This window comes from Ptychodera flava, chromosome 21, assembly GCF_041260155.1.
Source record: "Ptychodera flava strain L36383 chromosome 21, AS_Pfla_20210202, whole genome shotgun sequence".
NCBI lineage: Eukaryota > Metazoa > Hemichordata > Enteropneusta > Ptychoderidae > Ptychodera > Ptychodera flava.
In genome coordinates, this window is record NC_091948.1 from 3,877,185 (window position 1) to 3,892,560 (window position 15,376).

General features: G+C 38.6%; 1 protein-coding gene across 1 annotated transcript; it reads right to left on the bottom strand.

Moving 5' to 3' along the window:
• Positions 1-3,762: 3,762 nt before the first annotated feature.
• Positions 3,763-11,633, bottom strand: LOC139121136 (ankyrin repeat and SOCS box protein 7-like). Its single transcript, XM_070685787.1, has 4 exons — positions 11,496-11,633; positions 8,146-8,377; positions 6,714-7,325; positions 3,763-6,025 (listed from the first exon to the last, which is right to left on the bottom strand). The coding sequence occupies exons 2-4, from the start codon at positions 8,354-8,356 to the stop codon at positions 5,889-5,891; spliced, it is 960 nt and encodes a 319-aa protein (XP_070541888.1). The 5' UTR covers positions 8,357-8,377; positions 11,496-11,633; the 3' UTR covers positions 3,763-5,888.
• Between the last annotated feature and the right edge of the window lie 3,743 nt (positions 11,634-15,376).

Below are 15,376 nucleotides of genomic sequence, written 5' to 3' on the forward strand. Positions count from 1 at the left end.
AGTTTGCCAAATGACATGTATGTACTCTTGCAAGATGCATACAAAATGACAGTCTGGTATAGCCAGGTCACCTTGAAATAAGGTATTTTCTACAGAGACTGTGCGAAGGTGGTGTTGCACATAACACAGCATATTTTGCGAAAATATCACTTCTGCAAAAGATTCCTTCAATTTTAGCCCAAGATCAACATATTGGTAGCGCTCACCTTTTAGCTGTAGCTTAATTTAGCCTTTCTACCCCAATATACACCTTCATCCTTAGAGTCAACTATTGCTACTATACTAAACTTTAGAGTCTCTGCTTTTTGAAAATATATATATAGTATGAGGGGGTTTCCTTGTCATCTTTGATGAGAAATATTGCTTTGAAAGAAAGTGTTGGTCAAGAGCATCGCCACCTTAAATGGGGACATGTTCGGTTCCCAGTATACTTGCTACATCTGGTATGATTTCATGGGTTATCTTTCAACCATTATTGTTTCAACACATATCAAAGCCGGTTTGTGTAAAGTTTGGATAAGCATTCAACAGTTGGCCGTATCAGCGTCATGTATTTGACAACATCATATACGTGCTACCTTGCAATCTTCACTTAGATTGTCCCAGTAAATATCTAAAGGTGATTTCTTGTAAAATATCAGAAGAAATGGCCAGTGATTTTTCCTTTGTATTTTCCACACACAAGTTGTTCACTCTTTCAAAACAAAATACACCAGAAATATAAATGGTGATATGCATCAGACAGCTCAGTATAATTGCTGAGCAGAAACCAGTTGGATGACATGTTGTAATGGGAATTTCCATACTGCCAGGGAAAATGGAAAGGAAGAGTGTGATTAAAAGAGTATTGATGTTGTTATGGTAACAGATGAAATCCTCTTTGTTGCTAGAGTCAATGAATGACCGTCTGCATAATGTTAAACGTTTATTATTTCTGAACATAGCTACAGATGTTTTTCAACAAGAAAACTTCTCTTTACAGGTAGCCTGGTCACCCTTTATGATAGTGACATGGCCTTTTTTTAACCCACAAGAAAACTGGGAATTTTCCACTTTACAACATTTAGGGGGAGGCATAGGGAGGAAAGACCATATCACTTCAATCACTGCTTTTTACTTTGCAATTGTGTGCAAACTTTTCTCTCATAAAGCAAGTATTTACCAAATGATGGACAGAATTTCTTTTCTTGTAATGTACTTTGTTTCAAAATAATAATATTTTGTCTGCTCTAAAGCAAGTTGTGATGTTTCTTCAACATATATATATGTATAGCACTGTTCTTCCTTAAATAAATTTGTAAAATACCACAACTTTTGTCTTGTTTATAACTCCTGTTGTAGGATTCCTTACCAGTAACAGTGTTTTGGAACTATGGACTGAGGGCAGTCAAGCACATATCACTGTCACCAGGTGGTCTTGTTAGCCAACATCATCCAATCACAAGGCTGTTTCAACATGACCAATTTTCATTAACCAATCAGTGCTTTGAATGACTGCAGTTGCACACAAAGCATTCACTAGCAATTCCAAACACATGTTAAAACTCGCTGACAGAAATTCTCATGTACCAGAGCGAATTATTAAATGTCATGTGCAAATATATACATTTGTCACTATGCTGTCCCCAGGAGTTCACTGTCTGATGCAAGAATATCTGTGCAAACTCCTTGCACTTGTGAACAATTCAGCCAACAAAGAACAATTTTGGCCATGCAGACTCCATAGGCATGGATACATTATTGTCACACCAAATAGCAGCTTTTTAGAGAGCTAAGTTGTGTAATTCTTATAAATGGACAGTCTCAAGAAGACGTCAACTCAGGGATTGCATGAATCATAACTCAAACATAGTTTATCTTTATTTTTTTAAATGTATTTCAATATAATTGAAGTCTGAGATGTCACGGTAATGTAATTGATAGTAAAGATATATTTTCAGAAATTGAGTTAATCTCTCCTTTAGGGCATTCTATGAGACCAATTGGAATCAAAAGCTACTGTATCACAAAACCATACCGCACTAAATTTGTTCAAACTGTGTTCACTGAAGTATCAGAAGGCTGTTGAGCATTAAGAGTGACAGTGTAAGAGTCTAATTCCACCTTCAGTGAATGGTTACACATTTATCACTTGAGAGACTGTTTCCCTGGTAAAATATCAATAATATTGGCTGATGTTCCAAATTTGCCAGTCGTGAAAATGAAATTGACTGGAAAGAAACACTAAAGAATATAGCAATAAAGGATGACACCCTGACCATTAACATCTATTATGGGCAAGGGCAAGGCTGCCAAGCCTGTTAATTTTGGCTTTCCTTTTGCGTGCGTGTCAGGGCAGAGTCTGTTATTTCCATCACATTATCAACGAACTCAAGAAAACTGCAACATTTAACGAAAATTTCCCACACCAAAGACAATGGAGCACCATTACTGTGTATTTGTGGTGAGTCACGTGGTTCAACTTGCCCAAATAAAATGCAACGGACAGGGCATGGTCATATAATATATAATAGACTTTGTAATGGACAAACGTGTTTTGTTGATCACACAAAATTAACTTTTATTAAATAATAAACTTTTATGTGGAATTTGAGTTCAAATTTTTCACCTATTGGAGATTAAGCAGCCCAATCAAGGGGTCAGGACAGTATGACATCTGGTCCTATGAGACAAAACCACAAACGAACACAAACAAATTTTCTCCAGCACTACTCTGTGACTACAGCATGCAGAAGACCTAGCATATCAGAAAGTAAGGGGCAACATCAAAAGTTCAATGTCTTATAAAAAACGTAATCCTTTTAGTTTAGGGTGGGAGGTGGGTTAACCCAAAAGTTTCTGTCCGACAAATCAATTTAAGGTAAAAATTACCAAAGCAGAAAATATTCAGCAGAAATGTGCACCCTGTTTTGAAGCTAGAGTTTTTTATCAACATGTGCATGACTTCCCCCATTCTGGTTAGCGTAAACAATGCAGGCTGTTGGCCTCTGTTGCACTTGGAATTTGTATGTATGTTTTACTACATGTCTGGTGCACCTTATCATATTTTACACGTTGATGTGACCTGGTTTCAGCAATACTTGTAGGTTCAATGTATGTCTTGGGGGAGACTTAAGGATTTAAGTTTTTTGTCCTAAATTGAACTTTTGACGTCGACCCTAAGGGTACCACCATTGAATGAACTTTGTGACCTATATATCACTCATAGCTAATCGCTGATTTACACTCAGAAGGCCATGCAACAACAGGTTAATAATACCACCACTCTCACACATTTGCAGGATTTTCCTTTTTTTCTTACCTCATTTGCATATTTTAGACACTGACATGTTCATTTGAACAAATTCACATCTCAACCCCTGGGTCTACCTGTACACCAAATACTAAGATGGTAGGTGCGGTGGTTTGGGAGTTTTGTGTTGGACGGACTTGCATCTGCATGCACATACATACATACCAGTATATACAGACATACAGACACCACCGATTCACCATATAAGCTCTTTTTGGTATTTATACATATACCAAATATGAGCTAAAAAGTGGATAATAGTGAATGAAAGAAGATGCTGGTATGGATTGTTGGATGTCAAGTTAGTATGTACATGGAATTGAATATACAACCTGTCTTGATAGGTTTCATCCATCCATTCTGAGCTGACAAATGATGATATTGCTACAACATCACTTTCAACATAGACCCTAGAAACTGTAAGATCTATGGTTTCATAACATCAACAAAAACATGATACAGACGAGAGCTTATTTGTAAAACTGTTTATTAGCCGAGATCAAAGAAACAACATACATGTTGTTATCAAGCGTGAAGAAGAATAAATAAAGAAAAATTCAAACAAATCAGTCGGTCAGCGTATTTTGAGCAAATAATTCTCTGATCATTCTTAAAAGGCAGTTATTGCGTGTGAAGTTCCACAAAAGTACACCACACAGGGGTACTGGATCCTGTCATACACACATGTGCATACCTGGTCACATCATTTGTGAATCTCAGTGTGTTACGGCTGATGTGAGTCTGTGTAGATTTCTGGTTTGACCGCCATGAGCAACAGTGTCTGCTTGAAAGAGACAGTTATTTCATATACTGTCAACGTGACCACTGACTTTCCCACAAGTAGATCATAGGAAAAAATGACATGCATGACATTGCTGAAAGAAGATACTCTGGGTAAATTTTGCAATGGCTGTCAGTCTGTTGACATTGTAACAATGCAGTGAAATTCACTTCAATGTAAAACCTTTGAATCTCTATACCATCACTGTTTTTAAAACAGTGGCTGGACCTGCATCATACGAAATACAAGTAACAAGATTACTACAGCGGTTTTGCTTACATGAAATATAACATCTTTTCACTTCCTTCACTGAACTTGAAATTGGCGAGATCTATTTTTCTCACACCTGTGGATACATACATTACAAATGTACTGAGAGACCTCAAATTTATGACATCCACTCATTGCATAACACAGGCACTGAATATTAAACCTTGAACAAGGTTTCAGGTACCACCATTTACAATGTAAAATCTTAAAACCATGTACAAATGACAAAGTGTACATCATGATGGTGCACTGATACCAGAATTTTCCTTGTACACATCTGATGGGTTTCCCATCTCCTCCTGAATGTCTTCAGCCCTGGATCCTTCATACCCACAGGTTTGTCAGGAAATCTCCTCAGAAATTGCAGGATACAAAACTTGCCAGAACACACAGCATTTTTTCACTTAGCTGTATGTCACACAGTGTGATGCAGGGAATCCAATATCAGCTGCATGCGGAGATTTACAATGCTACTTCTTGACCCTTGATGTTTGCACTGCCTATTCACAATGCACAGGCAAATGATCATGTGACTCTAATAGCTTCTACGATTGGCTTCTCGTGACCTTTGCACTGTTCTGTGAGCATGCACATGAAGGTTTTCTCAATGAGAAGGCTGCAAGCGGTGTTTCACCATCACAAACAGAAAACAGAAATGTAAATGATATTCTTTTGATGTTTCCCCATCAACCCTACAGTTCTCTTGAGCCCTTGGATTTGCCCTACTGTATTCCTGATGCAGGCTGACAGGAATCTTAACACATTGAAAGTGTTCATTTTTTTTGTTCTCTGTTGCCTTTCAACACTCGACAAAACAATTCTGTTGAAAATTGGCCTACTGCTAAGAGAAAAACAAAAGACATCTGTCTGCTTCTGATGGAAAAGAAAGAATCAATTCAAATAAATCTGAATCTAAAGATGAGATTTTTTGTTTCAAGGAATGCAGCAAATGGTTCCAAAGATCTGCATCTTATCACACTATCAGTCAAAATGAAAAATTTACATAACAGCTTCAGCAAAAACAAAGCTCTACCCCTTACTAGCTATCCAGGTACAAGTTACAACTACCGCTTACAGTCACCTACTTTTACTAGACATTCACATCCCATGAACTTGGAGGAATGCTGTAATTAAAGAGCAAATTCTTTCCTTGGGTGCATAATTCATATTTTTCATTGGATTATTAATTTCTATAAATTTACAGATTCCTCAAAGCTTCTCTCTTCAAAGTTTTACTTTTTACAGTTGGAGGTGTTTTTGGTAATAAATGGCTTACCATTTTTCTGCTTTTTTTTCCTTTTTGTTTCAATATTTTTCATATTTTTAGTAGTTTTTCCGTTTTGTTTACTAATGTTCTCCTTCATTGTTTGTTTTCTTTTTTTTTAAGTTTTCAATGCATTAAGTTTTTTGTCCTGTGATGAGAAGTGGTTCCAAGTGGAAACTGACCACCAGTGGTTTGTATGGCTTTTTTCCAACAGAGATGGCAAGACAATGCAATGATGCCACCACGCCTTCTTCCAGTAGGAAACCTACACACAGGTGACGCTACTCCTCATACCTGAACTTCAGATAGTTCACCATAATGTTAGACAGAGGTAGTTGGTCGAGCTTGTCTATGTTTCTCGGCCCAAGAGTCGTCCGGATCACAAGACGGCACATTTCTTGCAGTGACCTAGGGTTTGCTGGTGGATTAGAGTTGTACACAAAAGGTGGCAGTTAGAACACACACTGAGTACTGGTGAAGTGGTTCTCTAGCATATACTAGTGCCTGTTATCACTTTTTTGTTCCAGTACAGAGCGAGACCAACAGATTCAGCATTGGCTGGTTGTAGAGTTGGCTGAGCAATAGACTGTAGAGAAAACCATTTCTCTAGGGTCTGTGGCTGAGCCCCATACACAAGTGAATCTTTCAGTAGAGTGTAGAGCCAGTTCCAACTGTGAACCCATCCTGACTATCATAGGGTAGAGCTGCACTAAATACAAATATAGCTTTTAATTACCCCTCTGCATGAGAAAATGGGAGGTGAACAAGTTCACAAACCCGATTTAGAGCAGGACCGAAATTTTGAAGGAGAGGATATAAATATGTTTCAGAGAGATGAATATTTGAAAACATAAATGATTCACATTTTGTATGTGAGCTAATTCCTCATATTGAAGTTTTTTGAAAATATTGAAAACGCGCAATTTATCAAAATGAAGTTGAAGGAAAGTAACTTGCACATAAAGATTGCAAAGCTGTAAGAGAAAATTCAAACTACTCTGGAAAATATAGTATCGGCAACATGAAACGCTCTCTGTTATCATGATAAATTGTTTTCAATTCCCATAAAAGTATGTGTAAACACACACAACGAAGGGTCAACTTACAAGTAATATGAAGAAGGAAGCACAGACAAGGTCGGTCCTTGTGGGATAAACTTCTTGAAACTTCGAATGGAGTGAGTCCATCATGATTTTTGATGTTGGGGTCAGCACCATACCTGTACAGTATCTTGCAGGCCTCAAGGTCATCCTTCAGGGCAGACAAATGTAGAGATGTTTGTCCGTCTTCCTGCCGGCCTAAATTGACGTCTGCTCCCCTCTTGAGGAGCAGTTGGCAAATCGAGTGGTTACTTTTGATGACGGCATACCTCAGAGGGAACCCGAGTTGGACGTTGATGTTGGCGTGCCACTGCAGCAGCATTTTGATGCAAGCCGTGCGCTCCCGTATCATCGCCAGCTGAAGAGGCGTGGTTCCCTTGTCGCTTTTGGAGTCCACAGACGCCTGATGCTGCAGCAGCAGGTCGGCAAATGAGTCTCTCCCATAGTGGGCAGCTACATGCAACGGAGTCCACCCGTCGCCGCTCTGGATGTCTACCACATTGTGCTTGCTGTTCCGGTCAAAGTCTAACAACAGTCTTGCAATGCGGGTCCTGCCATGCATGGCTGCATAATGTAATGCTGTAAAGCCTCCGATACCATCGCGTAATTCTGTTCTGCCTGTTAAGAAAATAAAAACAAACAAGATTGCCAAATGGCATAACAGCGCCAAAGTAAACTTTCTAGACTTACATTTTTCCTTTCGCTACTTTGCTTTACATTAAATTTTGTTTGATATAGACCTATCTACAGTATGTATCACTGGAAATAATTCATGGAATTTTGTAAATGAATGAATGAATGACAGATTCTTTGTCTGCATAGCTGGAATTCAAGGAACAGTTGCTGCAACTGTTCGCAGTAAGAGGAATGTCTATGACGTGTTTTACTTTCTTCTATCAACACTCTCATTGCAATGTCCTTGCCCCTGAGGTCCAACTGTGTCATCTAAAACACCAGATTCAAAATAAGGTCAAAGGCAACCTTGACAGCCTGTACCTGAACATTGTGCAGGGTTCAAGTCTGTGTGCTCTGTACAGCTTTGATTACATGATCAGTATTTCTGCTGAGATTACCGAGTAGTGCATATGTACTTAGGGCAGATAGATTGCCTGGGCACCTAACACCATTTCTATTGTCCCCTAATATCATTGTATTGATGTACCTAGAGGAGCCCTGGTGTCATAGCTTGAGAACTCTGATAAAATTTACCAAGGTACCCTAAGGCCCTCAATGATACACTGATGATGAACCATTGATTCACAACAGGTGCTTTCGGATGCAAGGAAGTTTCTAATTATACATGTGTTGACATATGATGATAAAGACCAATAGAGTAATTGCCAGAAATTCCTAAGGCACAAAGAGATCAGAATTCCTATCCATTGAGGGCTGACCAGTTCACAAGCACCTGATCATGTATCAAAACCATGTCACTTACCTCCACTGTCAAGAAGGACCCTAAGAACTCTCTCCCTGCCTCTTGAAGCAGCAAGATGTAGCAATGTCCATCCATTGAGATCAGCTTCATTTGGCGTCGATCCATGCGTTAAACACTCTTTCACTGTTGCAACATCACCCCTAGCCACCGCTGCTCTGATCCGTACTGTTTTGCTTAGATCAATTTGTTTCACTTTTCGGCGAGTCTTCATCTTCTCTCTAACTCCTGGAACCTGTGATGTAAAGTTTTCTTGGTGAATATGGATGGAAAAAGCCGGCGTACACATTTTAACTTTATCACAAGTTACATACACGTCATTGCCCTGGTATGTTTGATGAGCTGTATATTATTATACACCTGAGCCTGCAATGTATTGAGTTTTGTCATATAGTAAATTTCATTATTATACACCTAATGCCGTAACCTATGGGAGTTTGACCGTCCAATAACTTTCCGTATTTTGTATAGTACGTGGAGTCCCGAATACGGGAGACGCGCGACGCGCCTGTTTAGCGACTGTCGGATGTAAACAAACTATTTTACGGTGAGTTATAGACATAATAACAACTTCCACCAAAATGTATTCGTAGTATAAGGTTTAAAACACGCTAAACACAAAACTGAGTCTAAATGCAATTGATTTTTATTTTAAAAAACTAATTAAATTGAAAACATTCAGCGAAGTTTGCTTGTACTGCACTGAAAATTAATTGGCTTCGTGCCAACGCAAGGGACTTGTACTACGGAGCAGTAGATCGCGCGCGTTGCACTCATATCGTGCATGCCGCATCCCTCAAATTTACCATAGAATTAGTTTATACGGACGATTAATGGAGGGAGGTGTATAATAATAGGGTTCGGCGAGTCCAATACGTCACTCATTGAGCCCGAGTCAAAAACAGGGCCGTATTTTGTGAATAACCCTATAGTATTACAGGACGTTCCATGACACTGATGTGGAGTACACCAAGTTTTGATGTTAGGATGCTATTTGACCTTTGACCTCATAATAGCTTGTCATCCACATGGGGAAAACAATATTTTAGAATTGTTCTTTCCAAAAAATTAACATCTAGCAATTGTAAGTCACGCAGTGAATAAAGTTAAGTCCAACATCTGTGAATTTATGATAAATCATGCTACTGAACTACAATATCTAGCACAATATACTGCAGATTGATTTTTGAATTGTATGCTTAGCAGACACCCTGAATGGGTTCCCAATGTAACTCACGATCACGCCATGCAGTGTATGACAGGGCATTCTCAAAACACTATAATTTCAACTTTTCTGGTAAAATTGGACAAAAAATGGTGTATGTATAAGAATAAGGTTATTAAGGAAATACCAACCATGATTTATGTCCTCATACATGTATGATTAGGTATTGTCCTTCACGCCTATATGTCTTGGACAGTACCTCCGCCACACTGTACGATGTACTCAGACATAAATCCTGGTAATTTGCGAATAACATTTCATAGAATCCTGTAATATTGTGTGTGTTTCCTCCTGATTTCTGATAACTTCAAAGATAGCAACTAAATTGTTTTCACATGCATGTTTGGAAAACAATACAAGCTGTTTGAGCAAATTCTTTATGTTTAAAAGAAACTTTGTAGACTTTGGAAGCAATGTATTCACGACAAATTGGTCAACTAAGTGAGCACTGCATCAGAAATCAATCTGAGACATTCTGAATGAGCTCCATAAGGGCATAGACTTGAAAACAATATCAGTAACCATGCACGTAGTCACAACAAAGCTAATGATGAAGGAAACCTCATAGATATTAGACAAGAAACATTTGCAAAATCCAAAACAATAATATCAATAATAAAATACTGGATCTGTCACCAGTACAATGTATACAATTGAAATTGGAAAACCACATAAAAGTTTCATTGTCACTGTTTTCAGTAAAATCGCCTAATCAGTCAAAATTTGTCAAAGAAATTAACAGCATTGCAACAAAATTTTATGGGACAGGACATGTTTATTTAAACATGGACCTACTGTGATGTAACTTTGATCATTGAACCCACTACACAAAAAAAGGGGTCTAAGCTTTGATGTATTCGTTAGCTTTTATTATCTTTAAAGGGGACAAAAAATAATGACTTGAAAACATTATATAATCATTTTACAACATTCTAAAACATTCAAATGATGAGGCATATATGCAACCCTTCGTTCTACGTTTTCATGAAGGCCACTCTGCTGAACAAATTTTGAACAAACACATTTAGCAAGATAGAATTTGTACGCAATGCTTCTATAAAAGCAGTAGCCATCTCAGATATCACCTTAGGAACTTGATTCCAGCATTCCGTGGAGTCTCGCAGTTTTGTTTGACACTTACAGCTCGAAGAAAATCTCATACATGCGACAGTTAAAAAAACTATTGTACAAGCGAACATTCAGTTGCAGTCCTTCTGGGTTCAAAGATCAGAACGGCGGCCATGTTTGCATTTCCTGAGGTTTGAACCAATAATACAGTGAGAGAAGTATCTCAACCCACAGTCCGACGGTTCGGCTATCATAGGCATGGATTCCTAGGATATGAAAATGTAATCTCTGGCATGGAAAAACTGTGGGTTATGTATTAAACACCTATGAGAAAATTTACAAAACTATGTTTCGTGACGTGATCGATATTATTATAATGTGAAGCAACAGAGGCAAGATAGCAAAAAACGTGGTGAATTTTAAAAGTACGTTTTCTGTGTTGGATAAACATATGGAAGTCAACGATAAAAATGAAATATTCTGCTGACCATCAGTTTTGGAAAGTAAAATAATGAGTCAATGAGAATTTTGTGTGCCATCGCAGTCTTTCATCTTTTCGTACTGATTCTGAGATTTTGTTCTCAAGTCTTGATTGAAGAGGGCGTTGTGTTAAGTGTTAGGTGCACAAAAAGGTACATTTAACGGTGGGAAATGGTCATTTACCGTGCATATGATAGCATAATGTCATTGATGAGGCGATAGGTACCAGCTGACATGATTTAGCGTTCTCATTCACAAAAGCCACACTCGCGTTCACTCATATATATACTAGTATATTCAGAGAAGTGAAAACAAGTTATGACAGGTACATGTATCGCTCAAATGGCAGGACATACACAACAATATCGGTATCTGACGGCTGCTGAAGAAATGAGCCCAGAAACAGAGATCCTTGATGAACAAGTTCGAACAGATCGATCGCCCAGCTGTTGGGAACTTCGGGTTCTTCAGTTCAAACGGAAAACACTACCGCTTACAAATCCCACCACCAGTGACAATACTCTAGGTAACATGACCATTTTCACGAGAGACAGTGGCGACAATGATATAATAAATTTACCTCTTATCGATATTGCAACCTCTTCGTGCTCAGCTGCTTTCGAATGTGTGTTAAGTAACAACATTTCGAAAAATCGACGCCACCTCTGGGTCCGCTTCCGCCATCTTTCCCAAAACCAAAACAAATATTCTGCACATGCGCATAGATAGGTGGATATCCCAGAATCCTCTTTGAATTAAACTACGCTCGTTGTGCACGCATGTGGCCTACTTTGTCAGAGAACCGACTAGTTTTATACCACAAATTATTCAAACATGACCTTACTCAAAATATCAATCTAATTGCATATTACTGAGTGGTTAGAAAGAAAGCTATCAGTTTTCCAGGGTGTTGAAAGAATATTTACATACTTTTTAATGGATGTGGCAAATTAATTTACTGTTCATGTTTGGCCTAAGGCTGCGTTCACAAAAAAACGGGGGGGGGGGGGGGGCTGGAGGAATTCAGGGGGGATTCGAAAATTTTGGGGGTAGTGGAGGGGGACTTGAAAATTTTGCTCTACCTGTTGGGGGACTTGAAAATTTTTGGGTCCCTTTTGAGTTTTACATTTTCCAATTCCAAGTTTTTGTAGGTAATTCAATGAAAAATGAATACCATTTTTTATGTCATCAAAATGTTGTAATGTTAGTAATAATGTAACAAAATCTAGAACCGTTTTGTCACATTTCATGACTTTTATCTCGAAAAAATCTAAACGTGTGATTTGTCGTAAAAAACAAACTTGAGCCTCGTAACAGGGCAGAAGCTGCAACTGTTAATGATTTCTGCAATATTTCTATGCAATATAACAACTACAGTTTCTTGCTATCTCCCTACAGCATGCTCAAACACACAATATTTAGTTTGTCGACAAAGCCTGTATATATAAATATAAATATGTATTTGGTGATAATTTAATTGGAGTCCAGACTGACAGTCAGTTGTCAATGATACAAATACAAAGGCTGTGATAGCAAGCTGAATACTGGACAATTCAACATGCTGTAGGGAGTAGAACAACAACGCAGTTGTAAAACTGAACAAAAATATTGCCAAAATTATCAAAGTTAATACAGCTACTGCCTACGGGTAGCGTCACTATCAGATACTACCCTGCTACTGCAGTGTCACTGTCACTGCATACCTGAACAGTGACAGACACAGCTCTGACTCTGATGTACATGGTAGTTGAAGAAGAGTTTTGGTCAAATGACACTCATGACAGTGAAACTCGCTTGTACACAAGATAAGGGCAAGAGAGCAACACACGGAAGAAAACATAGAAATGTTTGAATTCTGGCATATGAGAATAATCAAATATTAAAGAAAAAAGATGGGGTCACCATGCTTGATTTTCTCAATTTTCACACTCTTATTATAAAATAATACAGAAGTAAAACTTTGAATAGTAAGACTAAAAGAAAAAATATCTGACCAAATGGAATTATTTATTTTATAACCAAATTTGCAATTATCACACCAAAAATTTCAGAGATTAAAACATTTATTTGATGGAATATTTGAACCTTCCGGTATTGTCAATTTTGAGTAGCATCTAATTCATATAGGTCTTGTAGTTTTGAAACAATTTTTGGTAGGTCACGGTGCAATACGGCAATTAGCCAGAATTCACAATTTTCCTACTCTCTCATGATTGCATTTTGTGTGCTCTTCAACAGGAACAATTGACCTGGCCAGAGTTGGATTAACTCCAGTTGGCTTTTAGACCAATAAATTAAAAAAATTCACTGATGCATTTAAAGAACTTTCCTTGGGAATATGACTACAAAAAGTGCTAATACTGTGAGCAGAACGGCGCAATGTTTATTTTTTCTGCGCTCACATCCTTTACAAATATGCGGGCCTGTGATAGTTGGGGGACTTGAAAAATTTTGACCATATAGAGGGGGCATTTGAAAATTTTTTAGGGTACTTAGTGGGGAATCTGAAAAAAAAAATGATTTCAATCGAGATTCCTCCAGCCCCCCCCCCTAATCGTTATTTGTGAACGCAGCCTAACCAGGCTCAGTCCTAGACCTACAGGTTATAGGACTATTATGATCATCCCGACGTGCGTGTTGAATACTTTACTTCAAAAGACGCTGCAAGTACAGATTGCATCGAATTTGAAGTTTTTACTGTATTTTAAACATAGTTTGTCACACGGTGAGAAAAGTGTTGATTGCATCATAGACCCTCTTTTCTAGACTGTCGACAGTCCCTTGTGCCTTTTCTGTCTGTGTAGTCTCTCGCACATGCGACGGTAGGGGGTAGTCGCGAGCGAAAGCATACACCTCATACCTTAGTCACTCCATAGATGTACAAAAATAGACTTTTGTACATCCATGGTCACTCGCAACTGCTCTTGGAATGCCCAGCTCGCGCCTTCCGTGCGCTGGCGCTCGTGGGCTAGGTAGTGTGCAAGATTGATCAATTTTCTGCTCGATCTATCGATCCCGTACTGGATCTGCCCGCCACTGCAACCTAAATACTCCCTAAATACTTAGGTTGTAGTGGCGGGATCGATAGATCTAGCGGAAAATCGATCGATCTAGCAGACTACATAGCCCACGAGCGCCTGCATGTGCTTCTGCGCTACGCTTGCGATTCCCTCCACCGTCGTAAGCTTATGCGCGAGAGACTACACCAATAAGAGATAGAAAAGGCACAAGGAACTGTCGACAGTCTACCTCTTTTCATGAGGGTCTACAATTGCATGCGTAAAACTTAGAAAAATATCAGCATATAAAATAGTATTAAAGGGAATGTATGGAGAGAGATCACCGCCAAACTTCATATATAGTGCCCAATTTGTTTCTCGAGAAAATTACCATGGAAGTGTTACATGTAAATGTTGGTATTTTCTTGTTACTTTGCAAATATGTTTCATTAGCCTACTACTACCGATGCATCTTTCTTCTTCTCCCTCGGTCCAACGCCATCTAAGAATATGTACCACAAGATCCAATCTGATTAAAATCAGATGTAGGGTACGGCGACGTCTACTTATATATATACGCGTACGCGGTATTCTCTTGCTGTCGCTTCTCACTAGTGAGAGTCCACAGGCGCTCCTTAGCTGGGTCGTCTGCTAAGTAGATCGATTTTCGGATCGATCTATTGATCCCGTAGTCGATATGCCCGCCACTGCAACCTAAATACTCACAAGGTGTGCAACACAATCACTCAAAACCACACCACCCGATTTGTCAACTGGCCGTGTGCTCACACAAAACATTCAAAACTACACTCCCATATACCTAGTTGGATCACAAATTTAACCATCTCCTCAAAAATCACGCCGATGAATGTGTTACTCGCGTCATCTTGAAGAAATCGGCCGTGTTTTGAGACCAAGCGTGGTGAAAAGCGGCCTGCAGAACGATTCTACCATATTATGTAATTTATTCTACTACTGATTGGCTAATCAACGGTCAAAACAAAGGTCATGGCAAGACGTCACTGGTGAAGTACAGTTGAACCAATCAGCAGTGGAAAAAATGACGTCATATGGTAGACATAAACATGATATTCTCGATTATCGATAATTAATTAAACTGCCGATTGGAATATCAATATTATTTTCTTGGAAAGAGTTCGCTAGCGCTCTATTGTTCTGTCAAACTTATCAGATTTCAAAAATCATCGCGGCTATTTTAAACTTAATGTTATTTAGGCCTTTAGTAACATGACGGTACCTCTGAGTTCTGAAACGGAAAGAAAACCGTAAGGTTTGCAAACATTTCAGCGCCCAATTGTAGTACTTTACAAATACCATCACAAAACGCTAGGAAATTTTAATGAAAAATCTGCACAAAAGATAGCAAAAAGGTCATAAGATTGTCGATCAACACAACTCTTTAAAACAATGCGTCTACATCCTTCCTATGAAATAAACGGGA

Excerpts from the sequence above, each read along its gene's own strand:
- LOC139121136 (XM_070685787.1), bottom strand. The coding sequence starts at position 8,356 with ATGAAGACTCGCCGAAAAGTGAAACAAATTGATCTAAGCAAAACAGTA. Across the intron at positions 7,326-8,145 it reads GGTCCTTCTTGACAGTGGAG|GCAGAACAGAATTACGCGAT; the intron begins GTAAGTGACATG and ends TTTTCTTAACAG. Across the intron at positions 6,026-6,713 it reads CTTCCTTCTTCATATTACTT|CAAACCCTAGGTCACTGCAA; the intron begins GTAAGTTGACCC and ends CTAATCCACCAG.